This window comes from Carya illinoinensis, chromosome 15 (genome assembly GCF_018687715.1).
Source record: "Carya illinoinensis cultivar Pawnee chromosome 15, C.illinoinensisPawnee_v1, whole genome shotgun sequence".
NCBI classification, from domain to species: Eukaryota; Viridiplantae; Streptophyta; class Magnoliopsida; order Fagales; family Juglandaceae; genus Carya; species Carya illinoinensis.
The window spans coordinates 37,521,211-37,538,361 of NC_056766.1; the positions used below are offsets into that span (position 1 = coordinate 37,521,211).

General features: G+C 38.9%; 1 protein-coding gene and 1 long non-coding RNA gene across 2 annotated transcripts; both read right to left on the minus strand.

The window, feature by feature from the left end:
- Positions 1–1,766: 1,766 nt before the first annotated feature.
- On the minus strand, positions 1,767–2,698 carry LOC122296902. The gene is made up of 3 exons (XM_043106699.1): positions 2,594–2,698; positions 2,381–2,479; positions 1,767–1,985 (listed from the first exon to the last, which is right to left on the minus strand). Exons 1-3 carry the CDS (start codon positions 2,696–2,698, stop codon positions 1,767–1,769), a joined length of 423 nt encoding a protein of 140 aa, XP_042962633.1.
- Positions 2,699–15,306: 12,608 nt separating this feature from the next.
- Positions 15,307–17,091, minus strand: LOC122297535. The gene is made up of 2 exons (XR_006238806.1): positions 16,588–17,091; positions 15,307–15,508 (listed from the first exon to the last, which is right to left on the minus strand). It is a non-coding gene; the product is annotated as an uncharacterized LOC122297535 (long non-coding RNA).
- Positions 17,092–17,151: the final 60 nt, after the last annotated feature.

The window sequence follows — 17,151 nt, forward strand, 5'->3', positions numbered from 1 at the left end:
GAATCTCAACCGGCGTGGATCTGTGTAGACATAAGAGGATGGTGGCAGACACGTGGAGAACACGAGCCAATCAATAGGATGGGGCGTAATGAGATGCCAGATGGAAGCTTAAGAGCCCCCTAGCATTGATGGCGTGGTGAACGGTCGCAGGGTACGTGTCCAGGGAAGATGTAATGAAGATGTTTTGATTTCCCATCATCCTACAAAGTAAGATGTTTTGCCATTGTTTTTTTTTATATAAGTAAATAAATTATATTCATCAAAGAATAGGCAAAAGCTCGATACAATGTATAGTTTCCATAGCTAGGTATGAGCAATGGAAATAAGAAAATCATGTAACTCTAAGCCATTGAAATCAACTGCTATGGTCCAATTACAAAGAGTTTTAATAAAGAAAGCTTTCAATTCCTCCATCGATCTCTCTGTCCTTGAACGTCCTTGCATTTCGCTCTTGCCATATACACCACATGATGCATATGGAGATCATCTTCCACACCTCTTTTATCTATGGATTGCCTCTCAAATTTGTCCAACTGGCCACAACTCCTACCACACTCTCAGGCATAACCCAAGCCAAGTCAATTCTGCCAAGAACCTCATTCCATAACTCTCTCGCTATCTCACAATGTATTAAGAGATGGTCCACCGATTCACCCCCCTTCCTACACAACACCAATCTACGATGATCATCATACGCTTACTCAAATTATCAGTTGTGAGAATCTTACCCAAGGATGCTGTCCACACAAAGAACGCTGCTTTGGGAGGCGTCTTATGTCTCCATAACTTTCTCCAAGGGAACTGGATAGGTGTCTCTTGAGTAAGAGACTTATAAAAAGAGCACACCGAGAAAGTGCCTTTAGCTGCAGGTATTCACCATAGGCTATCTTATGAATTACACAGTTCACAAGAATACAGAAGGTTGTAAAAGGCTTCAAAACTGCTCATCTTCCAATCTTATGCCGCCCTACTGAAGTTGATGTTCCATTGGATTTGCTCCCTTGATCTTTCCCTTACATATGCTACTGAGGCATCAATGTCTCTTGCAACTCTGAATAGTGAAGGAACATATTCCTTTAGAGCAACATGGTCACACCAAGTGTCATACTAGAACTTAATACGGTTTCCTTCTCCTAGACGAAATCGAGTATGGCGAGAGAAAACCTCCCACCCTCTTCTTATATGTTTCCATAAACCCACTCCGTACGCTCCTCTCACTTCTTTTGTACACCAACCCCCCATAGTTCCCCATATTTGCTCTCAATTACCGTCTTTCAAAGGGCTTCAGGTTCCTTATGATACCTTCACAACCATTTATCTAGTAACGCCCGATTGAAGGTTTTCATATTTCTAATACCCAAGCCCCCGTTCGAGATAGGGCTGCATACATTTTCCCACTTAACCATGTGAAATTTGTGTTCCTCTCCCAGTCCACCCCACAGGAAATCCCTTTGAAGTTTTTCCAATCGGATTGCCACCTTTGTTGGAATAGGAAACAATGACAAAAAATAGTTCGGTAGATTAGATAGAGTACTCTTGATCAGTGTAATCATTCCGCCTTTTGATAAGTACAATCTCTTCCTTCCTGCTAGACGACTTTCTACTTTCTCAATAACTGAATCCCATATTGGAGCCGCTCTCGGAGCCTCTCTTGAAGCCGCCCCTAACGGAAGCCTCAGATAGGTCATAGGTAACACCGTAGTCGTACATCCCAAAATACTAACCAATTGTTTGATACGCCGAACTCCTCTAATAGGTACCATCTCTTATTTTTGCAAATTAACCTTCAGTCCGGAAGTTGCTTCAAAGAAAAGGAGAAGGGCCTTCAGAACTCGAATTTGGTAAGGATCTACTTCGCAAAAGAAAAGAGTATCATCTGCGAACAACAAATGAGATATGTTAACAAGTCCCCTATTCGGAGAGCCAATCTTAAATCCAGCCACCAAACCATCCGCAACCAAGGCCAAGGACATTCTACTCAATGCCTGCATCACAATAACAAAGAGTAATGGGAATAACGGATCTCCTTGTCTTAAGCCTCGTGTGCTACGGAAGAAACCAATTGGGCTTCCATTTATCAAGACGGAGAATTTCACCGTTGATACGCACTACCTAATCCACGAGCACCATCTCTCCCTAAAAAGAACATTTTCCCAACACATCAAGAAGGAAGTTCCAATTGACATGGTCATACGCATTCTCCATGTCTAACTTGCAAATGATCCATGCCCCACTAGTTTTCAGACGACTATCAATGCATTCATTAGCAATAAGAACCGCATCTAGGATTTGTCTATCCTTAACAAAAGCATTTTGAAATTAGTTTCCCCACTATCTCACTCAAACGATTTGGTAACCCCTTAGATAATATCTTGCATACCCCATTTACTAGGCTAATAGGCTGAAACTCCTTAACCTTCTCAGCCCCCACCTTCTTTGGAATTAGTGCCAGAAAAGTAGCATTAATCAAACTTCCCCGCTGAGTAGAACTCCTGGAACACCTTCATGAGATCTTTATAGCCCAACAAGTTTGAAAGAAGCCCATCGAAAAACTATCAGGACCCGGTGCCTTATCTTCAATCATTTTTCTCACAACTTCATAAACCTCCATCTCCTCGAAAGGCCTCTCCAGTCGATCTACCTCATTAAGTTTAATGGAATTAAAACCAAGCCCTTCAAGTTTAAGCCGCCATCCCATCCGCTTAGAAAGTAATTGCTCAAAAAAGTCAACTACATGGTTGTTTATCACTAGCTCTTCTCGGCACTCCACTCCCTCTATTTTCAGCATCTCAATATTCTTGTATCTCCTATGTGAGTTAGCTATTCTGTGAAAGAACTTAATGCTTCGGTCACCTTCATTCAACCATAACACTCTTGACTTTTGACACCAAGAAGTCTCTTCTAAAACTATAATTCTTTCGAGTTCCGCTTCCAGCCCCAATTTTAAAGCTATTTCTTCTTGAGTTAAGGGCTGTGCTTCTTGCATCCTTTCCAACCCTTGGATCTCCAATTTCCTTGCTTTTTTTGTGCTTCCTTATATCACCAAAAGACTGCCTATTCCACACATTTAGATCTTTTTTTAGAGCTTTCAATTTACCCGAAAAAATAAAACTAGGAGTTTCTTGTATCTGATATGATGCCCACCATTGCCTGACGCTTTCCTCAAAGCCATCCGCCTTCAGCCACATGTTTTCAAATTTGGAGTACTTATGCCTCCTTTGGACTCCTCTGCCATCCAACATAATAGGCCAGTGATCCGAGTACAAACGAGACAATCTCTTTTGCCACACATCCGGGAAATGACATTCCCACTCTGGTGAAATTAGGAATCTATCTAGTTTAGACCATGTCTGATTATTAGACCACGTGCATGTGCCCCTTGCTAATGGTAAGTCTACGAGATTCAAATCAAAGATGCACTCTGAAAATTCTATCATAGTTGGCCTAATTCTTCTATTCCCAAAACTCTCAGTTGGAAATCTTGTTACATTGAAATCTCTGCTTATATACCATGGGAGACCCCACCAGCTATGTACACCAACCAACTCATTCCATAACAATCTTCTCTCATGGTCTAAGTTAGGACCATAAACACTTACAAATGCCCACATAAAATCATCTGCCACGCTTCTGAAAGAACAAGCCACCGAGTACACCCCTATAAACTCCTCCATTTTCTCCACACTCTTCTATCCCACATCACCAGAACACCACCTAATGCCCCTTTGGCTACCAACTACACCCAATTTACATGTCTGCAGCTCCAAATACTTTGCACCAATTTTCTATTTATAAGTTTCAACTTTGTCTCCTGTAAACATACTATGTCCGCCTTCCACTAGCGTAGCGAGTGTCTTATTTGTAGAGGTTTACTGACCTCGTTCAACCCACGGACATTCCACGATACAATTGTTGATTTCACTTGGAATGTGCCAAACCTTTTCCCTTAGACCTGTCCTTGCTTGCACTCCCCTCCGAATTCATTGACCAATTTAACCTCCTCAGCTCTCTTTGGTTTTTTTATTCTTCTTTCCTATGTTCTTGATGGCCTGTTTCAATTACTACAAGTAACGCCATAAACTGATCCTCATAGCCTTTACACCTTAGTCCCACCAAATGCTGAATATCCTTTACCATGTTGAAGACCCAATCTGAAATCCTGGGCTACACTGGACACATGAAGTTTAAAGGTACTGGCTCACCCTCTTCGTCCTGCACTGCAACCATCACTTGATCAAATACAGCTTCCTCATCTGATTGCACATTTAGAACTGCCTCCACCCCTTGATTTCCTTCTTTGTGATATGTGCCTTCAACCATAGAATAATCATCCACCCTGATAAGATCTAAACAACCCTGAGATGACCTTGAGATCATTTCATCATGTATACCTTGAGAATCCTTGTTGTCCGAGTTCAATAAATACACATCCACCTTTGCTGCCACACCAACTACTTTCAAACTCTAGTTGGAGAGGTTCTCCATCATCTCCACAGCCTCTATTCCCACCGTCGGCGTAGTCTATCCCATTACCGGCGACAAAATCTCTCCCGATCGACTTAGAGAGATCCTGGTGCCTTCTAGCTCATTTTTCCGGCCACCCCACTCGTGTGGACCGTTATCGTAGAGTTTCACCATCGTCGTTGGCTATATCTGAGTTCCCTCTGACGACAACCCCTGCACCGGTGACTGTTGCCGCTACTCCTCCGTAGGATGAGGCTCTGCATCAGTGCGAGCCCTAATGTTTACAGGGCTGGTCACATGCACAAGGGCCTTGGGTTGAGCCCTTCGATGGGCCCTGGGAGTGCGGCCCATCCATCTGGCCCACCCTCTCATTTCTCCCAGTTGCAATAGATTGGAACTAGGCCTGGGTCTATATTGGCCAGTTACTTGCCTCCACTCAACACGAGCTTCTATTTTTTCCTTACCCTTCCCTTTGTCATCGGGCCTTTGGGCTTGGCTCGGCCTCTTCTAGCCCATCTCAGCTTCTTCCCTTTCCTTATTTCCCCCGACCGCCTTTGTCATAACAGACATCTCTCTCTGCATGTCTTCTAACTTCCAGCCTACGCCTATGTCAACCACCCTGCCAGCTTCTAGGAAACGTACGCCATGAGGGGCTTAAGGTCTTCGCCTGTCAGAATTTTCCACACAACCCCCCTTTCCATCTTGGGTTAGAGCATCCTTGTACGACCTCGACTCTTCCACCTTATTCCATGGCTGAGCACCTCCATGCATGGCAACAACCCTTCCTCTTCCTTCTTGAACTGAATCCCCCAGCGCTTCCCTCATTCTCTTCCATCCTCTGCCCCTTTCCCCTTTGGGAATGATAATGGAGTTTTTCCTTCCACCCTCCCGAAACACAAGCACTACTACAAAACGTCCCTTGCCATTGAAGCACCTATGTGCAAGGAATCTACGATGCCCCTCCCTAATGGTGCTATAAACCTCCATTTGCTCACCACTTAGACATGCTTCCAATGCCTTTCGAAGCCGCTGGACAATGTTATCTTCCACCCATAACTCTTGCTCGTTCTTCCATCCTCTCTCAATAATACGAAGTTGTCTTCCTTCCTTGGCAAGAATGAACAACTTTGATTCAATCACAAGTTCTCTCAAAAATCCCATCCAAACTAAATGGACATTAATCCATCACCATTAACACCCCCACGAACGTAACGATAATGGTTTTTTTTATTTTCAAAGAAAATTATCACCCAATGTACAAAGAGAAAATTAGTTCACGAATTTAATATTTGTTATTTTAGGTCTATTATTTGCCATTAAATTTTTGTCATCCTTCACACTTTCCGCTCTATGTATGCTTATATTTTTTACACAATCAGACTCATCAATTTCCTAGTGTCTCTCGTAGTGTTTTTTTCAATTAATAATAAGTCTCATATTCAATATATTATTTGGTCTGCTTTTCTATTCAACATATGTTCTCTAGAGGTTTCTTACACACTTAACAGATCGTTGGCCTCCTTTTCATCATCAATCTTGTATGTCGGTATGCTTCCACTATCTATACGACTTCTATTGTCATTTTATTTACATAAATCACCACCATATATAGCTTTGCTAGATTTTTGGTGTGAAAATATTAAATTCAAGCTAGCCACGCACCCCATGCGCGCGTTACTTGAAGTTTAAACACTACATTTTTGCTATTCTCAATTGTAATTGAATACATAACATATGTCCATTTTTACAAGTGAATGAGACCAGTGAAATAATTGACATACAATAAATCAACTATATTGATTGATACTAATTAATTGACATATACTATCTTATTCCATTTTCTAACACGATTGTTGTTGCAGCTAATGAGTATCCCTAGTCGATAGGAGCAAAGCGCTATAGGGCGAAGACATGAAGATTAAATGCACCAACTATAACTAGTATAAATTAAAACTCATGAAGAATGACTCAAAATTACAAAAATTATGCATCTGATTTCATCACTTTTTCTAACAAGTTTTGCCAAACCGACAGCTATATACTTCAACGAGAAAACCAGATTACTCCATGCATGAATATTGCTTAAGAATATAACATCAAAAGATTCCAGTTCCATGTCTTTGCTGGGTAATTTGTAGAAGGATACTGTTAGGTTTATGAAATGCTTTCAAACTTGCAATATTCAATATGTTGGAAGGCATGGCAACATGAATGGTTGCACACAAGTTAGCTTGACATGTTATGCATGTTCCTGATATGGTTGTTTGGTGGGATTTAGTCCCATAATTCATAGTATCTATTCTTTGGGCTGATACAAATTTGTAATACTTTTGCTGATGAATAAAGTGGTTGGATTTTCTATCAAAAAAAGAAAAAAAAGAAAAAAGAAAAGAAAAGAAAAAGAATGTAACTTCAATTTGATAGGTGTAATTGCTCTTTGTAATTACGGGATAGAGAACGATCTGATGGGGTTCATATTTTAGTAAGAATGTAGGGCAACTAAATTAGAAAACGTATAGGGTTAGTATAAATACACATTATGTAACCCTAATTGACTGATAGTGAATTTTGCACCGCTCGCTCCCTGTGAATGTAGGCACATTGCCGAACCACGTTAAATTTCTGTGACGATTTCTATTTTTCTCTTTTTGATCATTCCATATAATTCATCAGCAATTGCCGCATGTTTCACAACAACTGGTATCAAGAGCTTAGGTCCTGATGTCTAGGATCTCTTCTGCGAAATTCGACATGGTCAAGTTTGACGGATCTGGAAATTTCAGATTGTGGCAGAGGAGGGTGAAGGATCTGTTAGTGCAGCAGGGCATGGTGAAGGCGTTATACGGAAATCAACTAGTAGCCATGGATGACGTCGATTGGAAAGAATTGGAAGCGAAGGCTGTAGCGACTATCAGGCTTTGTTTGGCTGATAACGTGATGTATCACATCATGGATGAGGAATCATCGGCGGAAGTTTGGTTGAAACTGTAAAGTTAGTATATGTCCAAGTCATTGACGAATAAGCTCTATTTTAAGCAGAAATTGTATGGTCTTAAGATGTCAGAGGGCTCTGATCTGAACCAACATATCAACATGATCAACCAGATCATCAATGATTTGAGGCGGGTTGATGTGAAGTTTGAAGACGAAGACAAAGTGTTGATGTTACTGAATTCCCTACCGAATTCCCCTACGTACAATGGAAGTCTGCTAATGTAATGGAAGAAGAAGACTCAGAGAGCGGTGACGGGGATATACTTTCTGTTTCATCCAGTTCAGATCATCTTGCAGATTCTTGGATTTTGGATTCAACATGTTCTTATCACATGACACCCAATAAAGATTGGTTTGACACCTACATGTTGGTAAATTCTGGTTCTGTTCTGATAGGCAATGATACTTCATGCAAAGTTGTTGAAATATGGAATATCAGAATTAAAATGTTTGGTGGTGTTGTTAGAACGTTGTGTGATGTTAGACACATACCGGATCTAAGGAAGAATCTGATTTCATTGGGCACTTTAGATTGCAATGGGTATAGTTACAAATCTGCAAGTGGAGTAATGAAGGTGAGTAAATGTGTCTTAACAGTGATGAAGGGGTAGAAACTATCTGGAAATATGTATACACTACAAGGTACAACAGTTGTAGGTGGAGCTACAGCTGCAGAGTCTGAATCAGATTGTACAATCTTGTGGCATATGCGGTTAGGCCATATGGGTGAGCGTGGGATGATGGAGCTTCAAAAGAGAAATCTATTGAAGGGTGTCAAAACATGCCAGCTTGATTTATGCAAGTATTGTGTTCTTGGGAAACATAATAGAGTGCAGTTCAAGACAGACACACACAAAACAAAGGGGATTCTTGACTATGTTCATACAAATGTTTGGGGGCTAGCAAGGGTAGAATCACGGGGAGGACATATGTATTTCATTAATTTTATTGATGACTACTCATGAAAAGTTTGGGTGTACTTCATGCAGCACAAGTTAGAAATGTTTACCAAGTTCAAGTTGTGGAAAGCTGAAGTAGAAAACCAGACAAGGAGGAAGATCAAATGTCTCAGGTCCGACAATGGTGCTGAGTATACAAATTTAAAGTTCACGGAGTTGTGTGAGCAGCATGGAATTAAAAGACACTTCACAGTATGCAAGACACCACAACAGAACAGTCTGGCGAAAAGGATGAACAAAACAATAGCTGAGAGAGCTCGGTGTCTTAGGTTGAATGCAAGGCTTGTAAAGAACTTTTGGGCAGAAGTAGTTAATATGACATGTTTCTTGATTAATAGATCACTGAGGACACCACTAGATGGGAAAGTAGTAGTGGAGGTGTGGATAGGCAGTGCAGTTGACTACTTTAGTTTGAGAGTGTTCGAATGTCTAGCCTACATGCATGTTTCTAGTGAGGAGAGATCCAAACTTGATGTGAAGTCTAGACAATATATCTTTCTAGGGTATCAGAAAGGAGTGAAAGGCTTCAAGCTTTGGGATCCAAAGGCAAACAAGGTGGTTCTCAGTAGATATGTGGTTTTTGATGAAAAAGCCATGTTATAGCGTACTCAAAAAGAAGAGAAACAGGTGCTAGAAAATTGTAGCACCAATGAACATGTGGTGCAGGTGGAGCTAGAAAACCAGGGTAGAGAAAACAATGTTTAGAATGAAGAGAGTTCTAGCTCAAGAGATTAGCAGCATCACAGTATAGCCACAGATAGGCCCAGACGCACTATCAGACCACCTTCCAAGTACGGTTTTGAGGATTTAGTTTCTTATGCACTCATTACTAGTAGTGGGGATCCTACTACTTCTCAGGAGGCGGTACACAGCCAAGAGAAAAGTAGATGGATGGGTGCTATGGTAGAGGAGATGGAGTCTCTGTATAAGAATCAGACATGGGAGTTGGTGGAGCTTCCAGAGGGGAAGAGAGTAATAGGGTGCAAATGTGTGTATAAGAAGAAAGAAGCAGTATCAGAAAAAGAGGGAGAAAAGTTCAAGACTTGTCTAGTAGCAAAGGGTTACTCACAGATGAAAGGAGTTGACTATGATGAGATCTTCTCTCCTGTGGTTAGACACACTTCCATCAAGGCAAGGCTAGGTTTGGTAGCACATTTTGATATGCAGTTAGAGCAGATGGATGTAAAGGCAACTTTTCTTCATGGTGATTTAGAGGAGCAGATTTACATGGTACAACTAGAAGAGTTTAGTCAGCCTAGACAGAAACACTTGGTTTGTAAATTGAGAAAATCACTTTATGGGGTGAAACAATCTCCGAGGCAATGGTATAAATAGTTTGACTCCTACATGATCCGAATTGGCTACAGGCAATGTGAGTATGATTGTTGTGTTTATGTGAAGGGCCTTGACGATGATTCATCTATTTTTCTGTTACTTTGTGTGGATGATATGCTGATTCCTGCTAAGAGTATGAGTGAGGTCAATAAGTTGAAAACTTTGTTGAGAAAGAATTTGACATGAAGGATTTAGGTGCGGCCAGGAAGATTCTTAGGATGGAGATTCGTAGGGACAGAGATTCCAGGAGATTATGGCTATCTCCTGAATGGCTATGTAACCTATGTTGAGAAGGTGTTGGATAGGTTCAGCATGGGTAATACAAAACTAGTAAGTACACCTTTGGCGAATCATTTCAGCTTGTCTACCGCTCAGTGTCCGAAGACAGATGATGAAGTTCAAGACATGTCAAAGGTTCCATATGCCAGTGCAATTGGGTGCTTGATGTATGTTATGGTTTGTACAAAATCAGATTTGGCACAAGTTGTTAGTGTGGTGAGCAAGTTTCTATCAAATCCGGGACGACAGCATTGGAATGTAGTCAAGTGGATTTTCATATACTTGAGGGGTATTACAGACTATGGTATCATATTTGGCAGACAACAAGGTGGTCCTTTAGTTGTGGGATATGTGGATGCAGACTATTCAGGAGACTTGGATGACAGGAGGTCTTCCACAGGTTATGTTTTCACTCTTATGGGTGGCCATATTTGTTGGAAGTCCATAGTTCAGTCTCTAGTTGCACTCTCTACTACTGAGTCAGAGTATATGGCAATGGCTGAGGCTACTAAGGAAGCTTTGTGGCTTACATGGTTGGTCAAGGAGCTGAGTATTCAGCAAGATGGAGTTCAATTGCATTGTGATAGCCAGAGTGCCATTTACTTGGCAAAGAACTAGGTGTATTATGCAAGAACCAAGTACAAAGATGTGAGGTTTCTCAGGATCAAGGAATTGGTTTCTTCTGGTGAACTTTTACTTAAAAGTTCACAGTTCTGATAATGCAGCAGACATGTTCACAAAGCCTGTTACCACATATAAGTTCAAGCATTGCTTGGACTTGATTCATGTTTCCAGGTGCTAGATGGGAGACGTCCCAACCTATTATCCAAGGTGGCGTTTCAGGATATGCTTTCTTTTCTCCTAAGAGCATTCACATCCGGTGCCCCAAAGCACCGGATTCCCCATAATTTGAGATTTATTATAGAGTTTTGATCAAAATACCCCCCACATCTTGATCCCTATTTTAGGGAAAAAATTTAAGCGATGAATAGTGAGTCCCCATCCCCTAAATCATTTTTTTATCAATATTTTATTCTAATATATAAAATAAATATTTTTTCAATCATCTAAACTTTCTCTCATACTCATATTTGTATGGCTAGGGTTAGTATAAATACACATTATGTAACCCTAATTGACTGATAGTAAATTTTACACAAATTGCTTCCTGTGGATGTAGGCACATTGCCGAACCACGTTAAATCTATGTGTCGATTTCTATTTTTCTCTTTTTGATCATTCTGTATAATTCATCAGCAATTGCTGCACGTTTCACAACAATTGATATAAAAGAAAACAAGGAAGCACAAGCTAATAATAATATACTTATAGTATCAATTTCTGCCTTGATGTCTCGAATCTAACATTGATTGCAATCTCCATATGCCATAATGGTCATATGGAGCAACAGGGAAAGAACACTATCAGAATACATATGCATATACATTAAACTTTATAATGTGATAGCCCCAAGGGTCTTGATTCTAGGAATGCAGAGTAACAACCTAATAAAGATTGGGCTTGATAAACTCTTCTACAGACATATCATAAGAATCAAGATAACAAGAATTTAATTTTGCTGGGTTATTGGTGAGGTGGTTACAAAGCAAATTCTTAACAACACTCAATTTGCGCTAAATAAAGACTTACAATGGATGTTGGAGAGAATTCTTAGCACAGATAGCAATGTTGGAATCCAACAAGAAATTAGAAAATCTTAATCCCCACAAAAGTTAAACCCACAAACACAGCTTTATGTTAAGAGGATTTGTAAGTCAATGAGCTAGAGACAATGACCATAAGCATACCCTAAGTTGCATACGCCAAGCAAACCAAAGAGAAGTAAAAAATAAGTAGAGGTGTTAAAAAAGGCAAATAAGAGCACATGCACTTACCCATAGACACCTCTAACAATAAACAAGCAATTTAGTGTTTATATATTGTAGTCAAATTCAATCACCCCATGTTGGCTAAATCGGTTTTAAAAAAAAAAAAAACTTATCAAAAAATATGTTAAATTAAAGATCCACAAGCACACTGCACATAGGCATCTCTACATGTGTATTGTATATTGACAAACAAATAACTTTGGTTAAGCAAAAGATGCAAATGAAAAATGGAGATGAAATAGACTGGTTGAAGCCCTAAAACAGAGTGCATAGCCAGAATTTTCTGCACTACCATGGACAGCTAGCAGCTTTAGTACATTCATGCTCTTAAACATCCCTCATTTAACCACAATCTCAACTACATAAACCAAGCATACTAAAGTTGAAGAAAACTTGAGAAGAAACTTAATTTTTTTGTGAAAGCATAGCTTAAACAGCAAGAGTAGCTCTCGGCAAACCAGAAAATTCTAATCGAACCTACCAGTTTGAATAAAATCCTTGGTTGCTTACTTAGGCTATTAATCTTGAAGAAAAGTGTTAAAAAAATACATTCTCATCTCCACTAGTTTAACACATATAAACAAAGGGTTAAACATAGTCAAAACAAGATTCAAACTCAATATTAAAAAGAGAAGATCTTCTCAATATTAAAAAGAGTAGAAATAAATATCAATATTCAATAAACCTACATTTAACATGACAGCAACCATGCTGAGAGTTCAACAGCTGCAGATCAGAAATTGATATGGAAGAATATTTGGAAACTTTATGTTTCTCACATAATTAAAGTTTTTGCATGGAGGGTGTGCAAGAATATACTCCCTACTCTCAGCAATTTGAAAAGTTGAAAGTTACTTGTGGATGACAGTTGCATTTGGTGTCAAGAAGAAATGGAAGATGTTAACCATGCACTGGTTTACTGCCCTTTAATTATAGATTGTTGGATGCAACTCTTTCCATCCCTCAAAACATCTATTCAGAGACAGGATTTTTTACAACTTTTATTGTCTGTCATAAGAAGAAAATCTGAGGGTGAGTTGGAGAAGCTCTTTCTAATCGCATGGGGTTTCTGGTATAGGTGTAATTAGTGGATGTATGAAGAAAATTTTTTCACACCAAACCAAGTCATAGAGCATGCATTATCTTTATATCAGGAGCAAAGGCAACTGCAGCAGGGCTTAAAGTTGGTTTGAGGTATCAATGCAGATGGAAACCACCTCCTTCGGGCATGCTAAAGCTTAATGTAGATGGGGCCCTCTTTAGTGATCAATGCAAGTCAGGTATTGGAGTGGTTTTAAGAGATGACAGAGGACAGGTCTTGTTTGCAGCTAGTAAACCAGAAGAAGCACTTGCTGATCCAATGGAAATTGAATTAATTGCTATGTTAAGGGGTTTGCAGTTGTGCATTCCTTTAGGCATATTAGAATTACAGATTGAAACAGATGCTTTACTTATTGTTCAGGAGCTGCAAAAAAAGGATTACTCTTCAACTTTGTGGGGTACTCTTGTCCATGATATAAAGCTTATACTTAACAGATTCCCATCATGGAAAGTGCAACATAAAGGGAGGGAAGCTAATGGAGTGCCTCATTCTTTGGCAAGATATGCATGGAATCTTAATGATATAGTTGTTTGGTGGGATTTGGTCCCACAATGTATTTCCCAAGCTATGTGGGCAGATTTATCTTTGTAATGTTTGATATTTGCTTATCTGAATAAAGTGCATTGTGGTTATAAAAAAAAAAAAAAAAAAACATGACAGCAACCAACTAACCTAACATGTTTAAAACCATGCGCCCTAGTATCTGGACATTAATTTCTTTTACATCTAAGGTTATCTTATTAGAATATGAATGAATGCATGCATACAGCCATTTCCATGCAATTCATCAAAATCTAATATATTCCCCTATAGATATCACACTGTTTCAATTGTTTGTAAAAACAAAGGGTTGCCCCCTACTATGAAAAACCGTGATGGAAACTAGCTACTGACTTCTTCTACCAAAAAGGTGGCCAACTATGCAAATGTCAAAAACCCAAGAACAAAACACCTGCCCAGTTAGCTCTCACAAAAGCACCAAACATTTAACCTCCCATGCATATATACTGCCCAGCCAGTTTTAATACCAAAAAATTAAACAGAAATTCGTAGCCTAGGAACAAGCTAAGAGTTGCTTAAGCTTCCTTCTAAAATTTCTTTTCCCAATAATTGATAAATGGATACCCCAGGTCAAGTTATCAACTGGCCTTTGCAGCCTATAACTATATGAAAACCTCAAATAAAAGAATCCACAATCATCTGTTGATTGTGGATTAATCAACTACATTAACCAACTACATAGTTATTAGAGGAGCATGTCTAGCACAATTTTTGATTGCTTGAATGCTATAAGTCCACATGAGGAATATTCCTCATACCTCATGTTATATTCTTTGAAATAGTAATATGTTGAAATTAAGAGCATAATCGAACATATGTTGGGATATCAATACCAATTGTTATAACTTGGTAAGTTAAAAACAAATTGAGATTTTCAAACAGCCGTTGATTACAAAATTTATCAATATGGATCTGGTAGCACATAGCTCCACAGTTTTCTACATTTGTAACAGCCAACATAAAGCTTATTTCCGATCTTAACATCCAGTAAGGGCTAACCAATTAAGATGTAAAAAATCTTGTTTGATGGAAAGATGCAAAATCTTATAACTAGGCATTCTCTTTTGTATACTTCATGTGTACTCAAGAAAGTTAGGCAACAGCCCTATTGGGTCATTTGATGGAAGCTGAACGAGTGCCCCTGCAGAAACATCAATCTTTATTTGACATTTTGTGTTGGTCAGGCTAGCTATGCATGTCTTGTCACTCAGGGTAATAACTTCTTCTTCTTCTTTTTTTTTATGGTAAGATAAGAAATGAAAACCTGATCAAACAAGATTGCATTCAATTCTTGCAATCAAACAACAATTTGATTGCAAGATTTTTGTGGAAATATGCAATCTCGTTCAATAAAAGGATTGTATGATGCACCTTGCACTTGCAATCAAACATGAGTGTATGGAAAACACAGCTGCAATGAATCTAGCATACCAAAACCACACTTGAAATGACATACACCTCATTAAAAGGCTCCATTTCTTTAAACAAGATAAGCTTAAATTCATTATATTAGCTTTCAGGTTTTAAATGGTTTGGAAGCATGAAATCACTCCTGGCTTGGTAAGTCTCTTTCCATCATAATAAGATAAAGCGTAAAAGAAAAGAAAAAGGATGCTTGCCAGATGCCATCCCATGCTAACACAATAAATTCATCATCATCCCAAAGCTCAACCTTGAGAGAACAAGTAATTGCTTATCAATGTTTGGGAAAATTCAATCTTGACAGAGAAACAGATGTTAAAGTATCTATACAAAATGTTTGGAGACTGTAAATTTTAGAATCCGCACTTTATCACATGAGCACATAATATAAATACCAATTTTTTAAATTACCAAGAATATACATACAACCTTTATATCTGGATTAGCAGTTACCATTTGATTTTCAGCAGGAAAAAACTTGTTTTGCTTGAATTCCATGTCACCTGCAGTAAATGGAACCTAATCAAATTCTTGAAAATACCCAAAAAAAGGTTCCCTCTCCCCTAACAAATGTGTAATCATACCAATATATCTATATACACACATATTCAATTCACAAAAACAATAGCCCTAGGCCTGTACTAAAAGAATCTGATTCTGATTGCCTACCTAGAGGAAGCTCCAGATATCATGTCCACAAGTTTTGTGTTTTCAGTTGAGCTCAAATAATAAAGACAAAGCACAAGCCAGCAACTAAATAACTTAAGAGTAAAAAGGATTTTAGAAAATAATTTTTTACAAGTTCTTTTAGTTTAATTAGAATTTCAAATTTGGGTTTTAGAGGTTCACATGCATCTAGCCAAGATACCTCTAGCTCGAGCGAGATTTAAACTGCCATTGACTTGTCCTGCATGTATAAAACCACCAGCCTTTAAAATCCTCTCCTTCTCAACCTCAAGATCAGGTTTGTGATCCCTCCACAAAACTCTCAATCATAATAGCACTTTATGAAGTAGATAAAGTCTAAACAAACAAGTAGCATTCAAATCAATGGGCCTCTATCCCTCGCGCAAAACTGAAATGATAACTAAAGTTGGATTAAGGTAAAATCCATTTCTCTGATTCAAGCGTGAATTTAACATATCTGTCCACAAGTTTTGGTTTACAGAAGAAAAAATCCCGAATGTTATACCCAGATTCCGCTTAGTGGGACAGAAGTTAAAATCATATTTTCTATTTCCAACCTAAATTTAACAAATCAGTAAACCACCATCAAATTTTTACAAGATTTTCTTCACTTGCTGCATATATCCATCACAATGGATGTTCACTTTGAGAATAGATTTCTGCATGCACAAGCAAGCCAAAAAATAAAAAGATAAAGCAACTGTAAATACTATTAAAATGGAATCAAATACCAAGCCTGTTAACGAAACGAGCACATATTTTATAGGATGAGTATTCAACGAAAATATAGAAAGAAATATGAGACCTTTTTTCTTCTTTCACACTGAAGCAATGCTCTTGAAGGAAAAGAACAAGAAAGTAGATAAAATGGTACAATGACCGAGTGGAAGAGTACCTGGATCTTCACAAAATCTTCTTCACTCATAGCTTCAACTCAAATGAAACAAGCAGAAGGACACAAGAATGGGAATAAATTAAAAAAAAAAAACGGTTTGGGAACAAATCTGGGAAACAGAGGCAGCTAAAATGTGGTGAGTGATTTACAAGGGCATAATCACTCATCAGAGACGGTTCTCCTCTGCTCTTTCTTTTGGGAGTTTGTTCTAAGCAATGACAGAGCAAAACAATGGCTCTTCGCAGAGCCAGTCTTGAGGGGAGGGAGAGAGAGAGAGGGGGGGGCGGCGTTTTCAGAGCAGCTGGGTGGACATTCAAATCTTCTCTGGGTGACTCTGATTCCTCTGTTTCAGGGTGAGAGAAAGAGGGAGAGAGAGAGAAGAGAGAGAGAGACCGAAAACACTTTATTTAGCAACCGAAAATGGTGGGTATCAATTTAGGGGCTGGGCTACTGAGTAAGGTTTTGAATATCGTTCCGTTATGGTTAGAATGCTCGGAATTTATCGTTTCAGTATAATGTCTGGTATATTCTATTACTCTATTTTATTTTACTTTAAATTCTAAT